Source organism: Pleurodeles waltl, chromosome 8, assembly GCF_031143425.1.
Source record: "Pleurodeles waltl isolate 20211129_DDA chromosome 8, aPleWal1.hap1.20221129, whole genome shotgun sequence".
Classification (NCBI taxonomy): Eukaryota; Metazoa; Chordata; class Amphibia; order Caudata; family Salamandridae; genus Pleurodeles; species Pleurodeles waltl.
In genome coordinates, this window is record NC_090447.1 from 1,308,223,537 (window position 1) to 1,308,250,096 (window position 26,560).

General features: G+C 43.7%; 1 protein-coding gene across 1 annotated transcript in view; it reads right to left on the reverse strand.

The window, feature by feature from the left end:
• MPHOSPH8 (M-phase phosphoprotein 8) overlaps window positions 1-26,560 on the reverse strand; it is a 286,382-nt gene that overhangs the window by 256,814 nt on the left and 3,008 nt on the right. The window contains exon 2 of the mRNA XM_069202290.1: window positions 6,959-7,114. Within this exon, the coding sequence (XP_069058391.1) occupies window positions 6,959-7,114 (156 nt within the window). The remainder of the gene's footprint in view (window positions 1-6,958; window positions 7,115-26,560) is intronic.

Below are 26,560 nucleotides of genomic sequence, written 5' to 3' on the forward strand. Positions count from 1 at the left end.
CACCCTGGAAGGTCAGATTTGCGTCTGTTGGTGAAAAGCTGGCCAGAAACAGCCAGTGAGTTCACCAGCAGTGGGTAGGTTTCTCAGGACGAATCTCTAAGGTGCCCTCTGGGTGCATGTATTTATAAATCCATCACTGGAATCAGTGAGGGTTTATTAATACGAGATGTTTGATACCAAACATCACTATGTTCAGAGAAGCCATCATGTAGCTGGTGAACTTGTAGTGACCAGTGTCCAGCACATGTACTCAAATGGCTTCCCTGTACACTTACTATGTCTAAGAATCAACAAAGACATAGTAGGGGCATATGTTCTCATGCATATATGCCCTCACTTGTAATATAATGCACACTGCCTTAGGGCTGAAGGCCTGCTGTAGGGGTGACTTACAGATATTACAAGCAGTGTTTTGGGGGGATATGGCACACAAATGTGTGCCATGTGGAGGTTTCAATTTGGGGACTCAATGGCAGTCTGCATAAGGCTGCTGCTGGGGCCCTCATAGTGGCACAAGTTGTGCTGCAGCTCTGCGGGGTCTTCTTCAGTACCCATGCCCTCAGTACCAGGGGTACCGTTTACTAGGGACCATACCCTAGGTACCAGGGGTCTTGTTTTTCTGAAGGAACACTGGCACTGGGGACCTGGTTAGCAGGAACTCAGTGCACGTCAAAATTGCATCTAAAACCAAGGCAAAAAGCAGAGGGGGGGGTGGGGTGTTACTGCAACCAGAACCCGGTTCCCTACAGTCCCCCTCCAGATTGAAAACTCCAATAAGAGAACACCACTGACTCTCACCGCACCACAGGGGCCTGGTAAAGCAACGCTATCCATGGTATGTATCTGGGCTCCAATGTCTGGTATAGGAGCAGCCAAGGAATGGTATCAAAAGCCTTCTCAGCATCCAGGGTAAGGAACACATGTGTTCCTATTTGTGGAACACTTCTGCATTCAGTTATGGAGCGTAGGAAGCTGGCTCTCTATATGGTGCACTAAAATGAAGTACGCTGCGCAGGGTCCAGTGGATCCCCAATTGCTATTGCAGAGGCAAATGTAAATAGGACTAATGCTCTATTTGTGGTAGCGTGGGCAAGCAGTTGGGCTTATCAGAGGGAAGCACTAAGCCTTTGTTGTAATCACAGAGGCAATAAATGAGACCCACTCAAATCCGAAACCAATTTAGAAAAGTAACATTTATTTTTAAATGTTTCAAACCCAAGAGCTTCATAATCAGGTAAGTAGATTTAGAAGTATAAATACTTTGCTGTTTCGAAAATCAACACTTAGTGCAATTTTTCAGTTCAGCAATGTTAACCTGTGGGAGGAAAACAAAAATGCAGTTTTGCAAGTAAGTACACGACTTACATATCCAGTCTACAGGGTTTTAGGTCAACACCTGACAAGGTTAAAATCAGTACCAAGAGTGCACCCACCACAGGAGCAGCCAGACGCAGAATCAGGTGTCCAATGTTAACCAATGTTGACTGACAGTGAACAAAGATGAGCTGTTCCCAGATGAGTAAAGCAGTGTCAGGGATCTCCTGGGGTTGAGGAAAGCACAGGGGCGGGGGCACAAGGCAGCACCAAACGTACACCCTCGACGGCACAGGGGTGGCCAAATGCAGAGCGCCAACAAAGCGTCAAGTGCCTAATGTTAACCAATCGAGACTGGGGGTAACCTAAGATGCCCTACTCCCAGGTGAGTAAAGTGGTGTCGGGGTCGATCTCCTGGGGCTGAGGTAAGTACAGGAGTGGGGGTACAGGCAGCACCAAACTTACACCCTTAGAGGTACCGAGACGGCCAGGTGCCAACACAGCATCAGGCTCCCAATGCAAATCAGTTTTGGAAAGGCTGCAGGCTGAAGCCAGGTGGCTGAACAAAGAAAGCCTACAGTTGCCCAGCTAAGTTCTGATGCTAGGGGATGTAGAGATGCCGACTGTCCAGCTCCCTAAGGCCCAGGGGCTCCAGGTACAGAAGTGTCTTTTGGCATCGAGAACAGGTTACCAGGCAGGTCGCCGTCAGAGGGAGTCTTTCGTTTGAGGCTGCAGGCACTGAGGCAGAGTCCAGCAGGGGTCAGCCCACAGTGGACTAGGAATAGCTGGGGAACCTTCACAGGACCGGTAGGCCACTTCGACTCTGGCTGTGGGCGTTCGGTGCAGAGGTGAGTCAGGAGGCCGTTTCTCAGGGAAGAGTTCTGTTTCTTTTAAAGTTTTTCCTTCTTGAACAGGTCCCCTGTTCTCAGGAGACCTTTATCTTTGCCAAAGGCATTCCTCCCTAAGCTTTGGAGGTCGCTAGGCTGCAGACAGGTCGTCTTTTGGCACAGGATCATCAAGGACTGCAGACATGCCAGTAGGGCTGGGGCCAAGTCAGTTGGTGTCTACAGTCTTCTCTGCTGATGTGAGACTGTAGTGTCCGGCTCTTCTTAGGACCTCAGGAATCTGAGTTCTAGGGTTCAGGGGTGCCACCTAAATATTCAATTTAGTGGCACTACAGGGAGGGACAGGCAGTAGCCAATGGACTGACCACCTTCAAGGTGTCTACACCCTTTTTATGACCACTTCACCTGGGAAGTGGACATAACCCTGACTCTAGTGGAAAATTCCTTCCAAAGAAGACTGGGGGATTTTAAAAAGTAGTGTCCACTACAGGTGGTCCGCTGTAGGGGTGGGACTGGCATGAAGTGGGCACTTCTCCTAATTTAACTAATTTTCCCACCTGTGCTGCTGTCAGAAGTGGGGTCATGACAGGAAAGGGAAGTTGGTCATCTCCACCATTGGGATAGCTGGGTCACAGTACAAAGGCGGCAAAAGCCTTTGAAGCTCCCTGTCCAGGAATGTCCATCCTCCCTGGGACAGGAGGTAAAACCTCTATCCAGTGCAGGCTTTTGTCTCTGGGCCTCGAGAACATTAACTCTCACCATGGGGGTCCAGAAATGTGCCTGCGGAGGCTGAACTGCTCAGGACCAGTCAGTCAACACACCAGTAGACGGTAGGTTTTTACGGGGCACCTCTAAGGTGCCCTCTGTGTGCATTTCTTAATAAATCCATCAGAGAGGGTTTATTATTATGAGCTGTCTGATACCAAACATCCCTGAGTTCAAAGAAGCCATCATGTAGTTGGTGAACTGATAGTGGCCAGTGTCCAGCAAATGCATTTAAAAAGACTTCCCTGTGCACTTGCTATGTCTCAGAATCGACAGAGGCACGGCAGGGGCATATCTGCTCATGCATATATGCCATCACATGTAATACATGTAATATAATTACATGTAATATAATGCACCCTGCCTTAGGGCTGTAAGGCTTGCTAGAGGGGTATATTGCATGGAGTTTTGGGGGACAGGGCACACGGGCGTTTTCAGTTTTGGCATCAACTTGTCACAAAGCCTGCAAAGGCAGTCTGGATAAAGTTGGTGCTGGGTCCCTCAGAGTGGCACAAGTTGTGCTGCAGCTCTGAGTGGCCCTCTTCAGTACCCTTGCCCTAGGTACCAGGGGTACCATTTACTAGAGGCTTATAGGGGGCTAAAGGGCCTGGTTACTTGAGGGATCAAGTGACCAGGTCTCTTTGATTTAAGAAAGGAACACTGGCACTGGGGACCTGGTTAGCAGGAACCCAGTGCACGTCAGTCAACATTGCATCTAAAAAACAGAAAAGAGGTTGGGGGGGGTGGTACTGCAATCAGAACCATGCCCCCTACATGGAGTCTATGCAAACTGAGACTGGCGGACCTTCCCGGCATAAAACCTGACTGGTGCCTGTGGATCAAGGGAACTATGACCCCCAGGGAGCCCAGTGGCCAGGACTGTGGGCAATATTTTGTTCTCAACATTTAGCAGCAAAATCAGGTGGTAGGACTCTCAGCTTGCTTCTGGCTTGCCTTTCTTGTCTAGCTCCACGATTGTGACATGTTGCAGGTCAGGTGGCAGTGCACCCACACAGTGAACCTCAAAGAACATATTTAAGAGGTAAGGCCCAAGGATCCCGGCGTACCTCTTAAATAATTCAGGCATGATAATGTTAGGCCCCGGGACTTCACCAGTTTTTAAATTTGCTAGGGTCACCTGTATCTCGGGAGTGTGACATTCTCTTCTAGGGCAACTGAACCCTCTGCTGAGAGTACCAGCATGTCCACTTTGTCAAGGTATACCTCTCAAACTGTGACAGTGGATCGCATTATAGAAGACCTCATATTATCTGTCAAATTCCTCTGCTATGCTCTTAGCAGTTGTATAGGACTGTCCAGAGCAACTTACTTCACAATGCGTCCAGCAGGCCTCTGCCTCACTCCTACTAAGCCATGTCAAACATTTACCTGTCTTATCTCCTGTTTCAAAGAGTCCGTGTTGTGTGGCCAACATTTGGCTCCCAGACTCTTCTTGTGCCAGACTCCGATATTCAGAACCCACCACCTCAATTCTCTTATGGATATAGGAGTTTGACAAAGCCCCATGAGTTCCCTCCAATTGTGTCAGCCAATGCTCAATTTCCTCTATTTCCCTTGTTGCCCGCTTTTTCTTACGAACAACTGTGTTTTGCCTCATGTCTCGAAGAACCGCTTTCTACCCCTCTCAGAGAGCTATGGCCATGTCTACCGACCACTTATTTTCATTAAAATATAGCTCAGCATTCACCTGCAACTCTTGTGAAACGTCTGTGCCCAGCACTTCCCAGACATTTAATTTTGAGCCCTCACCTCGGAGTTAGGTCTAGCCAACACCCCCAGCATGTGCTAAGGTAGTATAGGCTCCTCGACCTAGAAAATAGCATTGAGTCTCCAACAAGTGAGTCTCCTCTCCTGAATAAAGACTACAGCGAGTTTTGATAGTCTGATAAACCACACGACCAGGCCTCACTTGACAGTATTACCTAGTCTGTTGACATGAAACTGGTTTCTATCTGATCGATAGTTCATTCAGTTATTAGAGGTCCGGCTAAAAGACTTTTTGGATTTCAACTGGGGAAACAGTAGACTCACCTACTCACCTAGAACACCGTGGGATGCTTGTAAAGCTACTATGAGAGGTGATGCATGGTCCAAAATTAGTGACAAATCTCATGAAAACCACATCATCCTACCTCGTATCCTGGACCTGGAAGCAACCGGTCTAGACCACTTCTGACCGGAAACAGACCTAGCCACCATAGTGGTGCTCCCAAAACCCAACAAGCCACTAGACGTTTGTGCCTCCAACAAACCCATCTCCTTTGTAAACAAGGAGGTTAAAACGGTCAGGTAAATTTGTAGCTCAACACCTTACTTGAGTCTTGAGCTGCCAGGTACATCCGTACCAATATGGCTTCATTCTCCACGGAAGCATGAAATACTATATTCACAGGGCACACATGGCGCTGGCCCATTTATGCTCCCTGCAATCCGCCAGAGCCCTGACACTTCTTGATTTCTAGAAAGCCTTTGATTCTTTGAACTGGACCTTCTTGCAAGAGGTAATACGTAAATTAAGCCTGGGTGTCCGTTTCCAGTCCTATATTTGAATACTATATGCCAGGTCTCAAGCCCAGGTGGCGGAAAAGGCTGGACACATTGGAAGAGGGCAGTGGCGTGAAGCATGTATGGCACCTCACAACCTGGCCATGTCGGCCCATTTGGGCCTTATTCAACTTAACTTTCTTCATTGTGCATACTTCACACCCGAAGACTGTGGAAAGACCAGAGACTCTCCAAACCTACCTGTACCAGATATAGGATGAAGTATGAGATTTTTTTTTCCATGTGGTATGGAAATGCTCAATCACTCAACAATATTGGTTTGCATCTCTGGGACACTCAGAGGTCATGGTTCAGAAGATAGAAGCATCTCCTAAGATCAGCTTGCTTGGACTTCTAGACGAGCTGGGAGGTCTGAGGGGACAATAGAACGTTGGTGGCAATGGGAACGATGCTATCAAAAAGGGATGAAGCCAGATACTGGAAGGCCACCAGTGCCCCTCCACTGCAGGGATGGACAGATGAGCTAAAGTAGAGGAATCAATTTATATAGCACGGGGATGCCCAAAAAAACTCCAGAATCTGGGGAAATGGTGGGGGTACTACAGACTAAAAGGGAGGAAAGCCTGAGGCTGGGGATAACGGAACAATGGGAAATTGGGATTGCTGTAAATCACTCCTGGGAGTCATTTTTGTGGGACCGCATTGTGTGTTTTTTTGTTCTGTGCTGCTTTCATTAAACCCAATATGTTATAAAAGAAAATCTCCATGTTTTCTGAATCTGCTTAGAACCTTCAAGTGGAAATCTGGAACCTATGGAGAATTTTCTACTAGTCAGTGTGGTTCTCTTTCAATGTTCTCTTCCACCATCCTCGATATCTGGCCTCTTCACTTTATCCTAGTATGCCACAGCAGAAGCATCCCTGACCTCACATTCTTCCAACAGAAAGGAAAGCTTAATATCGGAGCATCAACTGGGAATTCATCATATGTTTAATGAAAGTGGCTAGACACATATTTTCATGCCAGACCAATGGACGTCCTTTTAGTAACAGCCTCTAGGATGATATACCAAATTGTTAATGCTATAAAGCAGTCCAGTGTTCCTCCGATCAATCACCTGTGTACTCCACACAACACAGACATGCACTAATCCCACAGATTCAAATATTTTTCAAATACGAGTGAAATTTTAAGAGCATTATTTAAGACAAACGCTGAGTCCTGCTGGCAACATTTGTGCACAGTGTTTTCTTAGGAAAGTAAGACCCCTCACTACTATATTATAAATAACTACATACAAACTACTATTACTGAGCCCACCTCGAAGGAGGGGTACCTACCACAAGTTCAGAATAGGCAGATTTGTATAAAATAAATGCACCTCACATGCAAACCAGTACAGAAATCTCAAATTTACGGAGTGACAGAACTGAAACACAGGTTACCAAGTAACTTGAAAGCAAGACTTACTCAATAAGCACGTTTCAAATGCAGGATGGAATTTTTACCTGTACTTCTTTCTTTGCTGGCTTGGCTTTGGATTCAATAAACTTTTTTCTAAATGCTAGCAGCACTTCCCTGCAGTCCTCAAGATGAGATGCTGGTTCCCAGGTGTCATCATCAGAAGTGTAGCCTTTCCAGCGCACTCTGTATAAGACCTCCCCCTGGAATAACACATTACAAAATAGGTAAAATGTAACATTGCCAACACCAAAAAATGCATGAAACTATAATTTAATCTTAAAATGCTGAGAAAATAAGTCTGTTTTCTATGTACTGGGCTGTACATACAGGTCAGCTGAAACTGCTATAGTAATATTTTGAGAAAGTTCTGCCATCCAGTGAATTTTCACCATAAGAGTCCGCAAAGGCAGGCACTGTGTTTTCAAATTTGAAATCTTTGGCAACTCATTGATCCTACGACTGGTGTTAGAAACATACACAACATGCACTCAACCTGCAGTTTATAAACATTTGTGTTAGTCTATAAGAATCATTTAGAACTGGCACTCCTCCCCAAGACATATAGTCCTGATCAAAATACAGTCCTTTTAAAACAAAAACCGAGGAGACAGTATGAAGTGAAACGTTTTTAAATATCTTCCAATTTTGCTAAAATTATTATTTTTAGCCTGGGCACTATAAAGTCACTGAAAGAAATATGAAATTAAATCACGTCAGGTAACTCATACGATAATCCTATTTCTCATCGGTATGAGCTTTTACAAATCCGTAATACAAGTACTTTCAACTCATCAAGATTTACTTTTTCCCAATGCCCCATTTATGACTAAAACATAATTGCCACATAATTTAATAGGATTCTACAAAAAGTGTTTAATTACACTTTAATTTTTCTAGTGATTGTTTTAACGGTCACCCCCATTATTTTGCCCTAATACTGATGCTTTTTGACTCAAAGTGCACTAGTCCCCAGTACCAGTGCTCTTTCCCTCAAAATAAGGTAAATGAATAATTGTGACCCAATTGTCGAGGACCTCAGCACCCCTGTAAGTTTCTAGTAAATGTTACCCCGGTACCTAGGGCATGAGCACTAAAGAGGGTCCCCCGGGGCTGCAGCATGTGCTATGTCACCCTAAGGGACCCACACACAAACAGCACGCAAACTGCCACTGCAAGCTGAGTAAAATGGTGCAAACCATTCTAACAACACAACACGGCACACTCACTGTGTGCAATGTCAAGGTACACTGGATACACTATGTCAGTCACCCCTACAGCAGGCCTTAAAGCCCCTAAGACAGGGTGTATTCTATTGTATGTGAGGGCACAACTGCATGAGCAGATAGGCCCCTGTGATGTCTAGATCCATTGCTAGATAATCCAAGTGATCAGGCAGACATCTTAAGGACATGTACTGGGCACTGGTCATTACGAGTTACCCAGCTACATGATGGCTGCACTCAGTGCTTTAAATGGAAAAATAGAAGTGCAGGTACTCTGTAATAGAGTACCTGCTTGTTTCTGAGAAGTGCCGGTACTCTCCAATTAAAAGTATTACGTTTTTCTTGAGATATGCCGGTACTCTCCCTCTCAAAATAAAAAAGTGCCAGTACTCAGTACCGGCCCATTTAAAGCACTGGCTGCACTAAAACAAATGTTTGCTATCAAAAACTTTGTCTTAATAAATCTGTACTGATGCCAGTACCAGATTTATTATGGCATGGACCAAATAGGTTCCTTAGAGGTGACCCCTGAAAACCTACTAGTCTCCGGTATTCTGGCTGAATGGTATCGACCAGACCGCCACCACAGACGTGTTTCTGACCCCTTTTCCCCCTGCAGATGAGACCCCACGCTCTCAGAGGCCAGAAACAATAGCTGCTCTGGAGGAAGGTGATCACACCTCCTCCAGCAGAATGGCTACCGATTTAGCATAACAGAGCCAGGAGCTTCAAAGCCCCTGCCGCCTTTGATATGTGACCCTGACTTTCCCCTAGAACTGGGGAACGCCACACCCTGTTCTGAGTCCCATTTGGCACCAGAGCAGGTAGGAAATTGTATATTATTGGGCCATGTTGCACTTCTAGGCTAGTCACAAGTCTAAGGTGGCCTACCTGATGTGCACAGCCAAGGAAGGGTTTCACCACCTTGTTTTTGGTTACACTAGGAACTCTGTGTTAGAAATATGCCCACTCTCCGCAGGAAGTAGTCATTATAGGGGTGTGTAGGCACCCCAGGGGTAAGTAGCCTATTTGCTACTACCCTATAATCCATTAAATGCCCCTAAATTCAATATTTAGGGGACCCCTAACACCAGGAATTCAGGTTTGTCTACTGGGAACCCAAGGAAGGACCAAGAAGAGCTGAAGTCATGATGGTAGAGGTCCTGCACCAAGATTGGTGCCAAACCCTGCCTGGCTACCTGCATTGCGACAATAACAATGACCAACTTATCTAGAAGTGGAACAGGCGCCCTAAAAACTCTTGCCTGAACTGTTCACCCCTTTAACAACCAAACAGCATTTCCCTTGAGGTGGAGGAGCCATCCCTGCATCTGCAGGCACCAACCACACTGATCAGGTACTTCGTCTTGCTGGCCATCAGGCCCAACAAAGGAGCAGCTTGCCAGGAAGAGGTTGTGGGAGTCCAGTCCCATCGCTTTCAACAAGTCTCGAAACGCCACTCCCTGCCCTCCTCCTCGCCTCTCAGCACCAATACCGAAGGTACCAGAGCCCTTCCATCTACCAAGGTTTATTGTGTGCCCAGTCCAGACACAACCGACACCGACCTGCGGACGTCAGGGTCCATGAGGGCTTAGTCGACAGTTCGAGGCTTATGCCTTAAATCTGACAGCTTTGGTATTTTCACTGTTTTCTTGAAAAATCTAGAACACCTGAAATACTTACTCGATATTTATGATGTTGGTGTCTAAATATATATAAAAATGTATGTTTTTCTAAATTGGTCTCAGAATTCTTTAGGAGTGTGTCTCATTTATTTACTGAGTGTATACCAAAAATGCTCAACATTCCTCTCTGGTAAGCCTAAGCTGGTCAACCACACTACCACAAATAAAACACATGGGATTATTTAAGTAAACCCCTGTAAATTAATAGGGGTTGTCTGGATTTTTGCATGGTGTACCCCTACATTGTTACACAACATAAAAATCCAGCTTCCTTCATTTGTGGTTCAGCAGTGGGATACAAGAATTTGCATTTGCCGAAATACACTTAATTCACTTAAGTCCAAACATTTTTTGCAGAATTTTCAATTTTGTTTTCCAAATTTTCCAATCTGATCTGTTAGGGCCTTGTGTTAAGTCTTCCTCTCCCTCCCTGCAACACCCCCACCCCACAACAAATCCATTGCAATAGAAATGTAAATGGATTCTAGTCACAAGGTCCCAACTGTACTAAAATATCAGACACAGAATAGATAGTCCAGGGACTCAACCTGACCACTTATCTGCATCTTAGTATGAAGCAGTTGAGGAACCTCTGTACAGCCACCAAAAATTGGATCAAACCCTAAAGAAAAAATGCAGCTCCAGGAGCTCCTTGCAGTGTTTGATGCAACCCATTTAAAAGAGGATCCCAACACCCCTCTAAGGGAGGAGATGGACAATGACCATTATAGCGGGGACAGTACTCAAGAAGATTGTCCTCCTAAACTCACTAGGGAAGGTGATGAGGTAACTCCTCACATCAACCTTAAGACTGTACCTCAAGTGTCTTCCACTACTGGGCGTAAGTCAAGCAACTCAAGTCTCAGAGAAGAGCTAGATGATGAAGGAGCAATTATTGAGAGACATGCCAGAAAAGCAGCCCTTGAAGCCAAAATCCAGGCTATAGAAAAAGAGAGGGCTAAGATGGGTCTATCAACCGTGAGTGGTGGCAGCAATACTCTAAATAGGAGGAGGGAGAGGAAACTTTTGATCCCAAGATCCCAAAAGAGATTGTCCCCAAATGTGTTGAGGTTGATGATATCAAAGTGATTTACAGCCTTTGAGGGAGTGTACATTACGAAGGTTACACCAGAGACACTGGGGCTCTCTACTCTGAGAATTATTCTCAGGAAAGTGCAGGGATAGACTCCTGATACTGGATGAGAAATATGCTGAGTCCTATGACCTCACAAAGGACACCCTGATTGAGGGCTTTGACTCACCAATGAGGAGTACATAATTAAATTAAGGGAAACTCACAAAATCTCAAGTCAGTCCTGGGTAGATGGTTGGTGGCAGTAAGGTGAAATACTATGATTTGATTATAAAAGAGCATCTGTTAAGTACTTGTACTTCTGAAAAATTGCATCAGTACTTAGTGTTAGACTCTCCTCAGGAGTTGGGGGAAGAAGGCTGACCACTGAGTCAAAACAACGGTGTCCAGAAAGACCAATGGTGGGAGTGACCAAAATAAAGGTTTACTACTACCACCCTGCACCTCTTTCTGCCCCACACACCCCCACCCAAGGGTAAAGATATGGGACACAAAGGAAAAAAAAACCAAAGGTCTCCAAAAAACTGTCCAGGTGGGTGGGCCCTGAGACTCTTCCCAATCTAAGGGTGGTTACAAGGGTACAAACTGGGATCCAAGAAGGCTCTACAAGCACAATGGTTGCCGAAGTCAGGACTTTTCCTGCCCACAAAAGGCTGCCACTAGTCAAACACCTTCAGGGGTTGTTGCTCTCCAGATAAGATTCCTGGTGTGCCCTGACCGGGTCAGAGAGCACACTGAAACTACTTTAATCTCGGGGGAGGGGTGGATATGGCTACCCTGGCTGTCTGGTCCAGTTACCTAGAGAAATACAGACAAAAGCCACATATCAATGGGGTTAAAGTAGAAGCACTAAGGGATACAGGTGGCAGTGTCACCATGGTGACTAATAAACTGATATCCCAGAACAGTACTTTACTGGAAAGACATATCCAGTTATCAATGATGGTAATTATGTCAAGGCTCATTCAATGGCTATTGTGACTTTGGAATGGGGAGGGGTGAATGGCCAAATGACGGTGGTCATGTCCTCTGCAATACCAGTAGAATGCCCACTAATGATCTGGCGTCCTCAGTATGAGTTGAGGTAGAGATGAGAACTCATGCAGCCACACTGGGATACCTGAATGAGTGTGTGTAAAAACAAGAGTACAAAGCAAAGCTCAGGGTGAAAAAAAGAAGTACTGGAGCCTGGAATAATGGCCCAAAAAAGCGAAGAGAAAATGGCAAGAAGGCTGGGAACCCAACTTCTGATGAGAAACAAGCTCAGTTCCCCTCTCCTCAGGAAGAAGACCTGTCAGTCCTTGAGGAAACTGAGCCCCAGGAACTTAGGCCTTACACGGCAGAGCTCCTAGGCCCAGCTGAACACTCTAGTAAAGATCTTGGCCAGGACAGTGGGCCTGTTCCACTCATGAGAGCCAGCAAGCTGCTGACCAGAAAAAAGGACATCTCAGTGGCTCCCAAAGAACCTAGTAGGAGGAGGGACTTTTGTATACTGAGGCCAGAGACCCCAAACCTGGTGCCACTAGGAAAGTGGTAGTGTCTCAGCAACATAAAGAGTTCCTACTCACCTTAGCACGACATCCCTCTAGCTGGGCATTTTGGTCAGACTGAAACTTGTGGTTGGCCACCCACTTCTACTGGCCATGCAACTCTGGTATCATCTATCAAGCCAATGGCAATACATGAAGCAAACCAACTGCCCCTTTAATTCCACTACCAGTGGTTGGGGTTCCCTTTGAAAGGGTAGGGATTAACACTATTTGTCCCTTTGACCCTCCAACAGCATCAGGGAACAGATTTATACTGGTGATAGTGGATCATGACCCTAGGTATCCTGAAGCAATTTCCCTTAGTACTATCTCTGCCCCTGTAGTTGCCAGAGCCCTCTTAAGTATTTTTTACTATCGTTGGCTTGCCAAAGGAGGTGGTTTTAGACACAGATAGTACCTTAATGTCTGCTTACCATAAGCAATGTGGATTGAATGTGGTGTGACTTACAAGTTCACTACGCAATATCACCCATAAACTAATGGTCTGGTTGAGAGATTCAACAAGACCATGAAAGGTGTTTAATGGGACTTCCAGAAAAACTAAAAAAGGAGATGGGTGATCCTTTTGTCACGCCTGTTTTTCGACTACAAGAGGTGCCACAGAAATGACAGGGTTTTAGTCTCTTTGAGATTCTGTTTGGCCACCCTGCTAGGGGACCACTGAGTCTACGGAGGGAAGGCTGTGAGAAGCCTCTCAAAATGCCCAACTTGACATTGTTGATTACGCGCTTAGCCTTCGTTCTTGGGTGACTGAGTACATGGAAAAATCAAATACGGACCTAGAGGCCACCCAAGAGCTCCAGAAGCACTGGTTTGATCAAAAGACTGACTGGTTGAGTTTCAGCCAGGGCAAAGTTATGGGTTTTGGAGCATGTGGCACCTAGGACCCTGCAGGACAAATGGAGTGGCTCCTAACCTATCTTAAATAGAAAAGGGAAGGTCACCTACCTGGTAGTCCTAGGCACTTGCAGGAGCCCCCACAGGGTCATCCATGTAAACCGCCTAAAATCTTTTCCCGACAGGGCTGATGTGACTATGATGATGGTCACTGATGAGGATCAGGAAGAAGGGAGTGAACCACTCTCTCTGACCTCCTTTCTAACAACCCTAAAGATGGATCTGTTTAGGGAGTTGTCTTTTCAGACACCCTATCGACAGAACAAGTCCTGGGGCAGTAAGCTGAGCTCTTTTCTTTGACCCCTGGTCAGACAACCTGGTATACGCATGAAGTAGACACTACAGACAGCCTTACTGTCAAAATCAAAATTTACAGGCAGTCTGACCAAGTCAAAGAAAGCATCAGAGCTGAATTCAGAAAGATTCTGGATTTAGGGGTGACTTGAACACAAAGTGCCTGGGACAGCCCAGTGGTCTTACTCTACAAACCTCATTCCAGGGGAGGTAAACCAGAGCTGATGTTTTTTATGGACTACAGGGGTCTCAATGCAGTCATAAAGACTGGCTCTCACACTTTTCCAAGAACAGATGTGCTAACTGACAGGCTGGGTGCAGCACAATTTCCAAGTACTTTTGACTTAACATCAGGGTACTGGCAGATTGGTCTCATCCCAGGAGCCAAAGTAAAGTCAGCATTCTTGACCCAGATGGACATTACCAGTTTATGGTAATGCCATTTGGACTAATCAAAGCCCCTGCAATTTTCCAGAGGCTGGTGAACAATGTCCCGACCAGGCTGGAATCTTTAGTGCAGCATATCCTGATGATACTGTCTATAGCTCTACATAGCAGAAGCACCTGATCCACCTTGGAAAGATCCTTGAGGCCCTGCAGAAGGCAGGAATCACTACAAAGGCAAGCAAGTGCTAGATAGGGCAGGGTTCAGTTGTATACTTGGGCCACCTTGTAGGTAGAGGCCAAGTTCAACCCTTACAGCCCAAGATCAAGACTAGTCTGGACTGGGAGGCTCCAACAATCCAGACTCAAGTTAGGGCATTCCTTGGCTCAACGAGGTACTACAGGAGGTTTATGAAGGAGTGTGGTACTATTGTGGCAACCCTCACAGAACTGAACTCTAGAAACAACCCAAGAAAGTAAACGGGATAGTGAGCCGTCAAAAGGCTTTTGATACTCTGAAAGAAGCAATGTGCTCAGCACCCATTCTAAAAGCTCCAGATTATACAAAACAGATCACTGCACAGACAGATGCCTCTGAGCATGGGATAGCAGCAGTCCTATCAAAGACAAACAATGATGGCCAGGACCAGCCTATTGCTTTTTTTAGCACAAGGGTACTCCCCAGAGAAGAGCGTTGGACTGCCACAGAGGGTAGCCTTTGCTGTGGTTTGGTCCCTGAAGAAGTTGAGACCATCCCTGTTTGGTCCTCATTTCACTGTACAAACTGGCTACAGGCCTCTCAGATGGCCGATGCAAATGAAAGGGGAAACGTGGTCCATCTCCTTAGAGGAATGGACCTTACAGTGGAACACAGATCTGGACTGACCATGCCAACGCAGATGGCCTTTCCAGGTTCTTCCACTTAGGCAATAAAGACTCTTGGGAACTAGTCAAATTGGGCGTGTATTCACCCCAGGGGTAGATAGTCCACTGGCTACTACCCTATAATCTGTTAAACTCCCCCTAAATTCAGTATTTAAAGGCCCCACTGACATTTGACTCGAATGAAGGACATAGAAGAGCCAAAGTTGTGAGACTGGTGCTAAACCTTGCCTGGCTGCTTGCACCGCGACAATCACAACTACCTCCTCGTCTAGAAGTGGAATAGCCACCCCAAACTCTTGGCTGGACTGTTCTTCCCTTCAAAAACCAAGCAGCATCTGCTTTGGAAAGGAGGAGCTATCCCTCTACATCTGCAGGTACCAACCACACTGACCTGGTACTTCATCTTGCTGGCCATTGGGCCCACTGAAGGAGCAGTTCGCCAGGAAGAGGTTGTCGTGAGTCCTGGAGGTCAGCCCTGTCACTTTCACCAACTCTTGATTCGCTGGCACCTCACCAGGAGCCTCTGAGCACCAATACCCTGGAGTGCCAGACTCTTTCATCTACCAAAGCACTTGCAGTAAGGCGGGCGGGATATCTGTCACCCATCGGACAAACTCTAAATGAGACTTAAATCAGGCCGTAAGTCTTATATTTAAGTTTCTTGCTGGTTTTTTTTGTTCCAATGTTTTTTTTTATTATTATATTGCACTGTTTTTTTGTAATGAGGAAAAGTGTGTAGTAGGTGTAGGGCTACATGAAGGTGGAATGCTGAGGGAGGGAGGACGTCAGAAGGTTAAAGACAGATTCACTGTTGTACTTACCAATGAGCCAGCACTGCTCTACCTCTCCTTTTCCTTGAATACTTCAAGAGTGCATGTTGCTTTATTTTGCTCCTTGTTACATGTATCCTTTTCCTTGAACACTTCAGGAGTGCACGTAGCTTTACTTTGCTCATTGTTACAAATGTCAAATGCATACTTGAGTGCACTTTAAAGTTAAGAGTTTCACTCTAAAATATAATACTCTTGTTAGTTTGTTGAGCATATCCGCCAGTAAAGATAAGATAAACAAGTAGTGGAGATGCAAATAGGTCTGGCTTATATAGGAAGTGCCTCTTCAGTAAATGATCTTTTTTTTAAGTGCTCATTAGAGCCTCATACATGTACTCGGTCACTCATAAATCCATTCATCTACCCACAGACTCATTTTTACATTCACCCAATTACCTGCAATAAAAACAGGCACACACATTCAACAAGCATATGGACAACAAATTAAACATTAAAAGTAGAAAAAATAAAACATGCCACCACCTAAACTTGGCAGGCATATGCTTGCCATAAAAAAATAAAATGTAATATATCAGTAGGCTTGCAAAGGTGTTGTACAGTTTCTCTTTGTTTTAAAGTTCTAATATGGCTGCCATAATTAGAAAACGTTTAGAAGCCATCTCAGAGCACTAAAAACAATGATGCACTATGCAAAATGCCCCCTTACTCTTTTTCAATGGCTCACCACCAAAACTATCTGAGTTCTTCTACATGAAACCGAATCTTTCCTACAGGATAATCATCGACTACACAGTCATAAAATTAGAAATGTGTGCAGAAACAAAGTTGGCAAAACAATTTACAATTAATTCATGATAGGACCTGACTAGGCCTCTCACAATGAAAATCGTTTACCGCTGGGGTTTTGTGAGAGAGGTAACTAACACCAAACCTCTTGCCTGATCTAGTAAACTATGATAGTCCATTTTATGCAATACCTGCTTACAGGCTTCAGGGGTGTGGAATTCCTATAGCCCGATGCCCAGAACATATTGTTTGGGGTCAAGGACAACAAGTTTTCATGTTTATTTTGTCCTTGGGACATGTATGCCCAACCCCCTGCAGTACAAACACTTTGGCTGCCTGTTTATAGTACCACATCACAGAGTAGGGAAGGGAACTCTCTGTAATTCAGGTAATATTTGTGCCCATACGCTAATGCCGCTTGAGCTTGAATTTATGATTAATAAAAACCCTTTAAGATTAGGATGAGCAGTCCAAATACATGTTGTAAGCTTGGACTGCAGTACTGACAGTGGTTCAAGAAAACACGCATACACACGTCTGCAATAACAATATTAGGCTACATGTAGTGCTCCCAGAATGCTCTCCGTTTAGATGCAAATATTTGCAGAAGCTTGAAAGCGAGATTGACAATTCTTTGCATTCAAAATAAAATGTTCTCAAAAAATGCAACTAGGAAAAAAAAGTTTTGCTTACTTACTGTGAAATGTTAGGTACCATTTCTTTGAAGCAGCAATCAGCGAGATGTTTTGAAGCATGCTAGTATTTCCAAAAAATATTCATACTGGAAAATCAGTGAAACCACTGTCAACAAGATTATGAGAAACATGAAAATAAACAAGCACTGGCAAAGCCAATAGGTCTAACATTGGTCAGTCTTTTGGTTTTGTCAATGTGTGTCTTATTTGCACATGGCTTTTGTAAAACTGTATTGTTGTGGGAGCTGCCAGGCCCTCAGCATTGTAACAAACATTGGCAAAAAGCAAAAGTATTTTTTGATTTAAAAAAGCACACATTGCCTCAGTAGTTTCTGGCACCAAACGAAACTACTTTGTGTACCAAAATGCTCCTTGTGAAAGAGCAGATTTCTATCACTCACACTGAAGCCAGTCGCTAGATAGAGAGAAGAAAGTTCGATTTTTTTTTTAATGTCTTGGTGTAGTGATATTTGAATTTTGACCACTGACTTCAGGTCGCACCACTTTGCACCTGGCTTAGCTGTCCACCGTCACATTAGTGATCATCAGTTACACACTCCATTTTGTATTCAGCTTGGCCTTAGCTTCACTGCTTCATTGCCACGTTAAGGGTACAAGTAGTTTTCCATACAAACATGTCATGCAACGTGTTTTCTATTCTGCGTGTTTTCTTTCTCACAAAAGAGCTAGGACATATTATCACCGAAGAGCTAAGACATAATATGGAGGAGTCAGTCAGTCAGCACGATAAAATGTATTAGACTGATGTTTATGGTACAGAAGGGAACAGCTTGGGAGAGACCCCCTGGGAAACTGGCCAGTTCCAACCTGTTTCTTCCAACCCTGAACTAAAATAGCCAGCATTTTTTAATACTTCTTGTGCAAGCAGGAGGGGCTTTTCCAGAAAGCTCCTTCCTCATTTGTTTAAAATATATAAGAGACCCAGATCGACAGTGGTGGATTCAGAGACCTCAATCAGAATTTTAGACATTGAATGCCTGATATATTTCCCGTGAGGGGAGAGATCTCTCTTTCTCACAGTCGAACGGGGTCATTGGCTTGCTAATAGGAGAAAGATGAATCACCCGACAGGTCCTACGGTGATGCATTTTCATTAATTATTTGCTTTACATTGTGTATAAAAATATATACATATATCAATGTAAGTGTTTGTATCCTTGCATGTATATATTTGCTGTTTATAGATTGAAGATTCTTTGTACATGTTCTTACTTCATTGTTGCACATTTTAAAAGTACACTTTTGGCTATTCAAGCCTTTCTGCACGAGCCTTGCGAAAAGCTATAATAAATGTCTTGAGATTAAGAAGTGCATGATCAGAGAATCTTTTAGACTCCTTTCAGTGTGTATATTTTGGCTCAGTCAAAAGTAAAGCAAAACACTTTTGGCATAGGTCGGCAAGGGAAGGGTTGTAGGTTAAAAGTGTACATTTTAAAGTGAAAATATGTTTGGCAGGAAGACTAAAGCATCTGCTTCTAAAAACGTATGTAAACAGAGTGTTTTTCAAATTCCTGGGTGGTGCGGAGCACCTTATGATGAGTTAGCTAGTGAATTTTCACATTTGGCTGGCTTATCAGAAAGTCGGGATGAATGTTTGAATGAAGCAGAACCAGCAGATGTTTTGTCTTGCTTAAGAAAAGTACTGGTTGAAGGGAATGATCTTTCAGTTCTTTGCAGATGGGGGTGGATACTTTTGTCTGCATACAGGAAAATGCATGAAAAAAGTAAACAGTTAGAAAGGGTAAATGAACAACTAAAAAAGCAGCTTGTAGATTCAAAGAATAGTGTTACCATGTTGTCTTGCCAAAATACATTTTTGCAAGATAAGGCAGACACGTATCAAACCATCGCAGACCATGCTGCAATCAAAGTAGCTCAAAACAAATATCATAAACTCAGAGGAAGGATAAATCAGAAAAAGGTCTATTTAGTCATTGCTAATACTGGTTTGGATTGGTGCCCAGATTCGTCTTGGAATAAAAGCGTTTGGACCAACAGTGATCCGTCAAACTCTAGTGATGATGAAAGTGAAAAAGGTAAGGGTCAGGGGGACCTACAGGAGCAGAACATAGTGCGTGCACAGCCAATATTTAAGATGAAAACTGCAGCACACATGGCAGGGAATTAAATGAATTCCTTAGAAGATTACACACAGCAAGAAGTCAATGACATTATTGATAGATTTAAGCAACGGGCAGGAGGGTCAATACATACTTGGATGGTGCAGTTGTTTGATTATGATGCCTCAAGCATTATGCTTGATATAGAGGATTCTTCTAAATTCTGCACTCTAAGCCCAGATCGCCTCCTACAGGAACAGTTTAGACGTTTTCAGGGTCCACACCTAATTACTTTGCTGCAGTTAGCCTCTGAAGGCTGTAATCATAAGTGCCTTACAGAATCAGATTGGCTGCCTAATGATAAGCCCTGGTATACTTTAAGAGATGCAATGCAGAGACTTAAATATGAAAGTATGAAACCTGCCATTTTCCTCAACAATGCACACCATCTATTAGATGGTAACTCGCTGTTTCAGTGCGCAACCAAATTAATCATCTTGCTCCTCCAGCCCACAAACAAGTAATCATGACTCTCCTAATTAATCAGACAGGACAAGTTTTAAAAGACGTGCTAGAGGCTGTGAGAGAATTAGAGGATTTAGGACAATGGGATAAACCTAAGAGATCTTCAAGGGCTGAGGGGCGCACAGATAACAACAGAGTGTCAAGGAAAGACATGTTTAATGCACTACTAAAAGATGGTGTCAAAAAAGAACAGACTGATGGGATAGATACATAAAGCTTGTGGGAAATGTACCGTAAAACGGGTTTAGATCGAAAGGAAAGCAGCAGCAAGGAAAACAAGCAAGATAACAAGCGTGACACACAGGGCCAATCACACATATCAAGGGAAGGAAAAGAAAGGGAGAAAAAGGGTTTCTAACAAGAGAGTGAGGAAAACCTGGACAGTGACTGGTTAACTTTTGAGAAAAGAAACAGAGCCTGCTCGCAAATATGAAAGCATGTATACTGGGCAAAAGTTGACACGTTTAAAATCAGACTAGGAAACTGGCCAAACTCCGGTACAAAGTTGGGCTCGCCGAGACAACAGACCTCATGTTGATTTACAAATACATTGGAAACACAAAAATGTGCAAAAGGTTCGAGCCTTAGCTGAAACCCGAGCATTGGCCTCTGACTTATGGAAACCCTAGGAAGTTTAACGGACCGCATTCCTCTATCACAGGGTTGGGGGGGGGGGGGGGGGGGGGGAGGGGGGAGGCAGACCCCGGCTGTACAAACTGCAGTACAAATGAAAATAGGGGAAACAGGAAAAAGAGAATATAATGTGCTTATTGTGCCTCTTTTGGTATACATACTGGGAATTGACATTTTTAAAGGAATGACTTTGTACTTGGATGATGGTTGTCATCAGTTTGGAACAAATAGATACATTTCAGTGGCTGCCATGAAAGTGGGTCGTTTAAAAATTCCCCCAGTGGAGGTGCCCCTGGCAACTAAAGTAATTCATTTGAAACAGCACCGTATTCCTGGAGGGCATGATCAAATAAGTGAAACTATAAAAGACATGACTGAGGCTGGTGTAACAGCTCCAACTACTACTGAATGGAACAATCCCTTCTGGCCGCTTAAACTACCTGACGGGCGGTACAGAATGACAGTTGATTACAGCGAGCTGAATAAACATACAACCCCTATGACAGCCGCGGACCCAGACACCATCACTTTGATTGAACGAATACAGAAACATACAGGGACATGGTATGCCACCACTGACATCGCCAATGAGTTTTTCTCTATACCCTTGGCACCAGAATGTCAAGAGCAATTTTCATTCTCCCACTGCGGAAGACAATTTAAAATGTTATCTTTGCCACAGGGGTACATACATCGACCCACTGTCTGTCACCTGCTGGTGGCAGAGCACCTGAATGACGTATCTGTCATTCCAGGAGTGCAATTGACCCTTTACACTGATGATGTGATGATTCAGGGAGAGACAGAAGAACAGGTGCAGATTCAGTTTAATAGAGTAGTGGAACTCTTGCAGTGTAAGGGGTGAATGATTAACACAGATAAGACACATGGACCATCTCAAAATGTGACATTTCTAGGCATTAAGTGGAATCAGGGACACAAAAAGCAAAATATTCTTGAGTTTGCCACACCCCACACCAAACAGGAGACACAGAGATGTATTGGATTGTTTGGTTTTTGGAGACAACACATCCCTCTTTGGGTCAGATCTTGCCCCCTCTGTACAAAGTGACAAGGAAGAAACATGAGTGAATGGGGTGAAGAGCAACAGCGTGCTTTTGATTTGGCAAAAGAAGCACTTCAACAGGCTTTAGACTTGTGGACAGTGCAGGAGGGAGACAATGAGTTACATGCAACTATTCAGGGACAATATGTAAATTGGAGTATGTGGCAGAATCAGGGAAGGACGAGGGTGCCCCTGGGGTTCTGGACTACAAAACTACTCGACTGTGGGGAGCGCTATACTCCTTTTGAAAAACAGCTTTTGGCCTGTTATTGGGCTCTAGTGGATTTTGAGCAAATCACACTACGTCATAATGTAATTCGGAGACCTGAAATACCAATTATGCAGTGGGCGATGAGTTCGCCTAAATCTCACCGTATAAGACATGCACAAGAGGCTGGAAATGGTACATACAAGACAGGGCATGAATAGGACCGGCAGGAACTGCAGTCCTACATGAACAGGAGTCACAAGTCCCTGTACAGGATGAGGAGAGGGTGCAGGAGGTACCAAAGGTAAAAAGGAGTCACCAGTAAGATGAGGTGTGCCATTTGAATCCTTGTCCCCTGAGAATAGTAAACATGTATGGTTCACTGATGGTTCATCCAAGTATATGGGTACTAAAAGACATTGGAAAGCAGTGTCATACAATCCAGTTACCATAACGTTGCTGACCCCCACAGGAGAAGGTAAAAGTAGCCAATATGCGGAGTTGTATGCTGTGTATCAGGCTCTAAAGCAAGATCTGCCTGGGACTTGTCATATTTACAATGATTCTTGGTCCACTGTCAATGGGTTACCCACTTGGCTTCCCACATGGCATGCACATAACTGGTTTATCCACTCAAATGACTTGTGGGGCAAAGAGTTGTGGCAGGAAATATAGGAAATGTTAGAACAGAGTAAAGTCACAGTATCTCGCGGACGCTCAATGTCCTATTGACTCACTAGAACACTGGTTCAATTCCCTTGCAGACAACAAAGCCAAAATTTCAGACCCAGAAGTGGCAATACCGGATTCTGACTTGGTGGGGATGGCTAAATGGGTACACCAAAAATGTGGACACCTGGGAGAAAAAGCCACATACAGGAGGGCAGAGATTAGAGGGATGTACATTACCCTAGACTTGATAAAAACTATAATTTAGCAATGTCCTTTTTGTCAGCACACACAACAGACATTTGTCCCACAAACAGTCAAAGGTCAATTGGGGAAAGTTAGCAGGACAGATATGGCAAATTGATTACATTGGACCACTACCAATTGTTTGTGGGTGTCAATACGCCTGCACCGTAGTGGACACCTACTCTGGGTACCTGACTGCTGTCCCTTGCAAACGTGCTACTCAACACAATACTATCAGAACTTTGGACTTGTTAATGTTATACTATGGAGTACCACTCCAGGTCCAGAGTGACAATGGGTCACACTTCAAAGGCAAATTGGTTCAGGACTACTGTTTTCAGCACAATATTGAGTGGATATATCATATTCCTTATTACCCACATGTCTCAGGACTGACTGAGAGAATGGATGTCTTACTGAAAGCTCAATTGCCAAAGTTATCTGATGGAACTTTGAAAAACTGGAGAGAGTATTTAAATGAAGTCCTCCAGATTCTGAATAACAGACCATTGACAAATGCTGAAACACCCCTGATGCAGATGTTAACTCCAGCATTGCAAATACAATCACATGTGGCCACCAATACCATCACATATTGGGAAATAAAACCTGGAGACTTAGCCCCTTATACAGCCACACTGGAATCAGCAGGTCTTGACTTACATGCTTTACAAGCTCTTACAGACTGAAACCACGAGACATAGCACTGTGTGAAACAGGTGTTGGAGTACAGATTCCCCCAGAGCATTTCAGATTTGCTCCCAGATCTGTGTTGGTCCTCAAAGGTATTCAGATTTTAGGGGGAGTGATGTGGCAGATTAACAAGGAGAAATCAAAGCTATTCTATTAAATAGTGGAGAAGTTGATTTATTCATACAAATTGGAAACAGAATTGCCCAACTTGTCATAATTCCAGTGTATGGAGGATTGGTGAGGAAGGGGACTGCCCCAGCCCTCCTTACTGTAAGTGGGGAGGGAGGTTTTGGTTCTATTGACAAAAGTCCCTGGTGCTAAAGTGTGCGTTGAATCCCCAAATGGTCCTCCAGAACCTGCAGAAATTATAGCCAAGGGTCCCAATAATGTCCTGCTGATCATGAAACCAGAAAAGGAAAAGTGGGAACATATTCCAGCTGATGAATGTTATTTGCGAGAATGATCATATTTGTTTCTTTTACAGATCATACTACAGCTTTTTTTTTTTTTTTTGCTATGAGTGTGCCGTATGGTCTCATTTTGGCCGTGTGCGTGTAGTGTCAGGAAAGACCTAACACCCCCAAACTCAACTTGATCAACCACGTTGCAAAATACCAAAAACACCTTTTCTGCATCTGAATTACAACATTTGGATTCATTTGGTGTAGACCATGCTCAACAGATTCGACTTTTGTATGAGTGCTATGAAAAGCACTGTGGATATTTTGTCAATGTGTCTGATAGCCATACCAACACCAACAAGCATCTTGTTATAAATTTTCAATGCCACTAACCAGGATAAATATGTGCAAGAACATAACGTGGAAAGCCATTTCAGTCCCTAGGAGTATTGCAGGGACTGTCAAGAAACAACCAATGAAAAGTGGGACAAACTCACTCAAATAGTTACCTACAAAATTACTACCGGTGACGTGTGTTACTACATGTCATGCAAGTCTCGTTACATAGGAAAATGCATTCAATTGCGTTTGGAAAAGAAAACATCAACCTCTCAAAACTTACCGTGGGAACACAGAGTTTTGTGCTTTTACCGAACAGACAGACATTGCAAAAATATGTCAAATCACATGGTTTGTCATCATCTAGTGACTACTGCCAGTCAAATTAAACATGTCAAGTTGCCAGTTGGCTGGCTGTTTACGTGTGGAAACCTTACCTCATTCCAGCTAACATAACAGGTGGGCTGTGTACTTTCACATGCCTGGGAGTCATGATGTTTCCTTTTAACTCTATACATACTCGTTATCCTAGAAACACTATGCAATTAGATGCAAATTGCGACTCAGATATTCAATTATTATCCAAATCAGAGTATCTAAGCTTAAATCTTTCTATTGTAGGCGTGCCTGGTTTAGCTGTATTCAAAACTAGGATGATTAATAAGCTAGCATCTCTAATAGTAAAAAATATTAACAATACTTCTATTGCTTTATTTTAATTCGATGTGCATGGTACTAGAAAAGCTGCATTACAAAACAGGGCTGCTATAGACTATCTTTTGCTAAAACATAATCTGACTGTTCCAATTTTGAAGGCATGTGTTGTTTTAATCTTTCTGACCACTCTAAATCTATCCAGGCTCACATTGATACCCTACATACATTAGTGAAAGGGGTAAAACAGGATATGGATCAGGGATGGTGGGACTGGTTGTTTCAGTGGTTACCCGATTTTGGACAATTACGCAATGTTTTTGGCGGATTTTTTTTAGCATTAGCTCTTATTATATAATCATGTTGCTGTGTGCAATGTATTCCTAATCTGCTTGCAATGTTTAGACCGAAAAAAGTTGTTTTAAACCTGTAGGCAATACAAGTCATTGGTCAAAAGGTGGAATGTAGTGTTTTGTATTTTGACCGCTGACATTGTGTCGCACCACTTTTCACTTGGCTTAGCGGTCCACCGTCACATTAGTGATCACCAGTTACACACTCCATTTTGTATTCAGCTTAGCCTTAGTTCACTGCTTCTCTGCAACGGTAAGGGTACGAGTAGTTTTCCGTACAAACATGTTATGCAACGTGTTTTCTATTCTGCGTATTTTCTTTCTCACTAAAGAGCTAGGACATAATATGGAGGCGTCAGTCAGCATGATAAGGATGTACTAGACTGATGTTTATGGTACAGCAGGGAACGGCTTAGGCGAGACACCATGGGAAACTGGCCAGTTCCAACCTGTTTCTTTCAACCCTGACCTAAGAAAGCCAGAATTTTTTAATACTTCTTGCGTAAGCAGGAGGTGCTTTTGTAGAAAGCTCCTTCCTCATTTGTTGAAAATATATAAGATACCCTGATCGACAGTGGGGGAATCAGAGACCTCAATTAGGGTTTTAGACGTCGAATGCCTGATATTTATTTCCCATGAGGGTAGAGATCTCTCTTTCTCGCAGTCGAACTGGGTCACCGGCTTGCTGGCAGGAGAAAGATGAAGCACCTGACAGGCCCTACGGTGATGCATTTTTATTAATTATTTGCTTTGCACTGTGTATGAATATATATAAATAATGTGAGTGTTTGTATACTTGCATGTATATAGTTGCTGTTCATAGATTTAAATGTATTTGTACATGGTCTTACTTCATTGTTGCACATTTTAAAAGTACACTTTTGGCTATTCAAGCCTTTCTTCACTAGCCTTGCAAAAAGCTATAATAAATGTCTTCTTCAGATTGAGAAGTGTATTCCAGAGAATCTTGTTGACTCCTTTCAGTGTGTATGTTTTGGTTCAGTCAAAAGTAAAGCAAAACACTTGGTTAACACCAGACCTAAGTAGGGGCCCAATTGTTGAATGAGTCACGAAACTGCACCTATGCCTTATGTACTTGCATCAGTGTAGTTTTACATATTTCATGAAGTAACATGAATTTACAAAAGCAGACCAGGAAATTGTACTCCCACAAAATATTGGTGGACTGCAATTAGCACAAGCAAATATGCAAGTCTAGATTTGCTCATGTGAAATGATGTTGAGACTCTTTTTCCAATCCTGGAAGAAGTTTTATTCTGCCCTTTTTAGGAGTAAATGTCCAACCTATCCCAGTTTTATAAAAAGATTAGGGAAGAGCTTGTGAAAACCCATAAAACATGCAAGGCAATAGGTTTACACAGGATCAAACAGGGATTCCAAATCTGGAACTTTTGCTTACCTCTGCCTCAAGGCCCAGTATGTAGATCTGAGAAAGGTGTTAAAATAAGGAAATTGCTAGTATTCAAGCCTTACT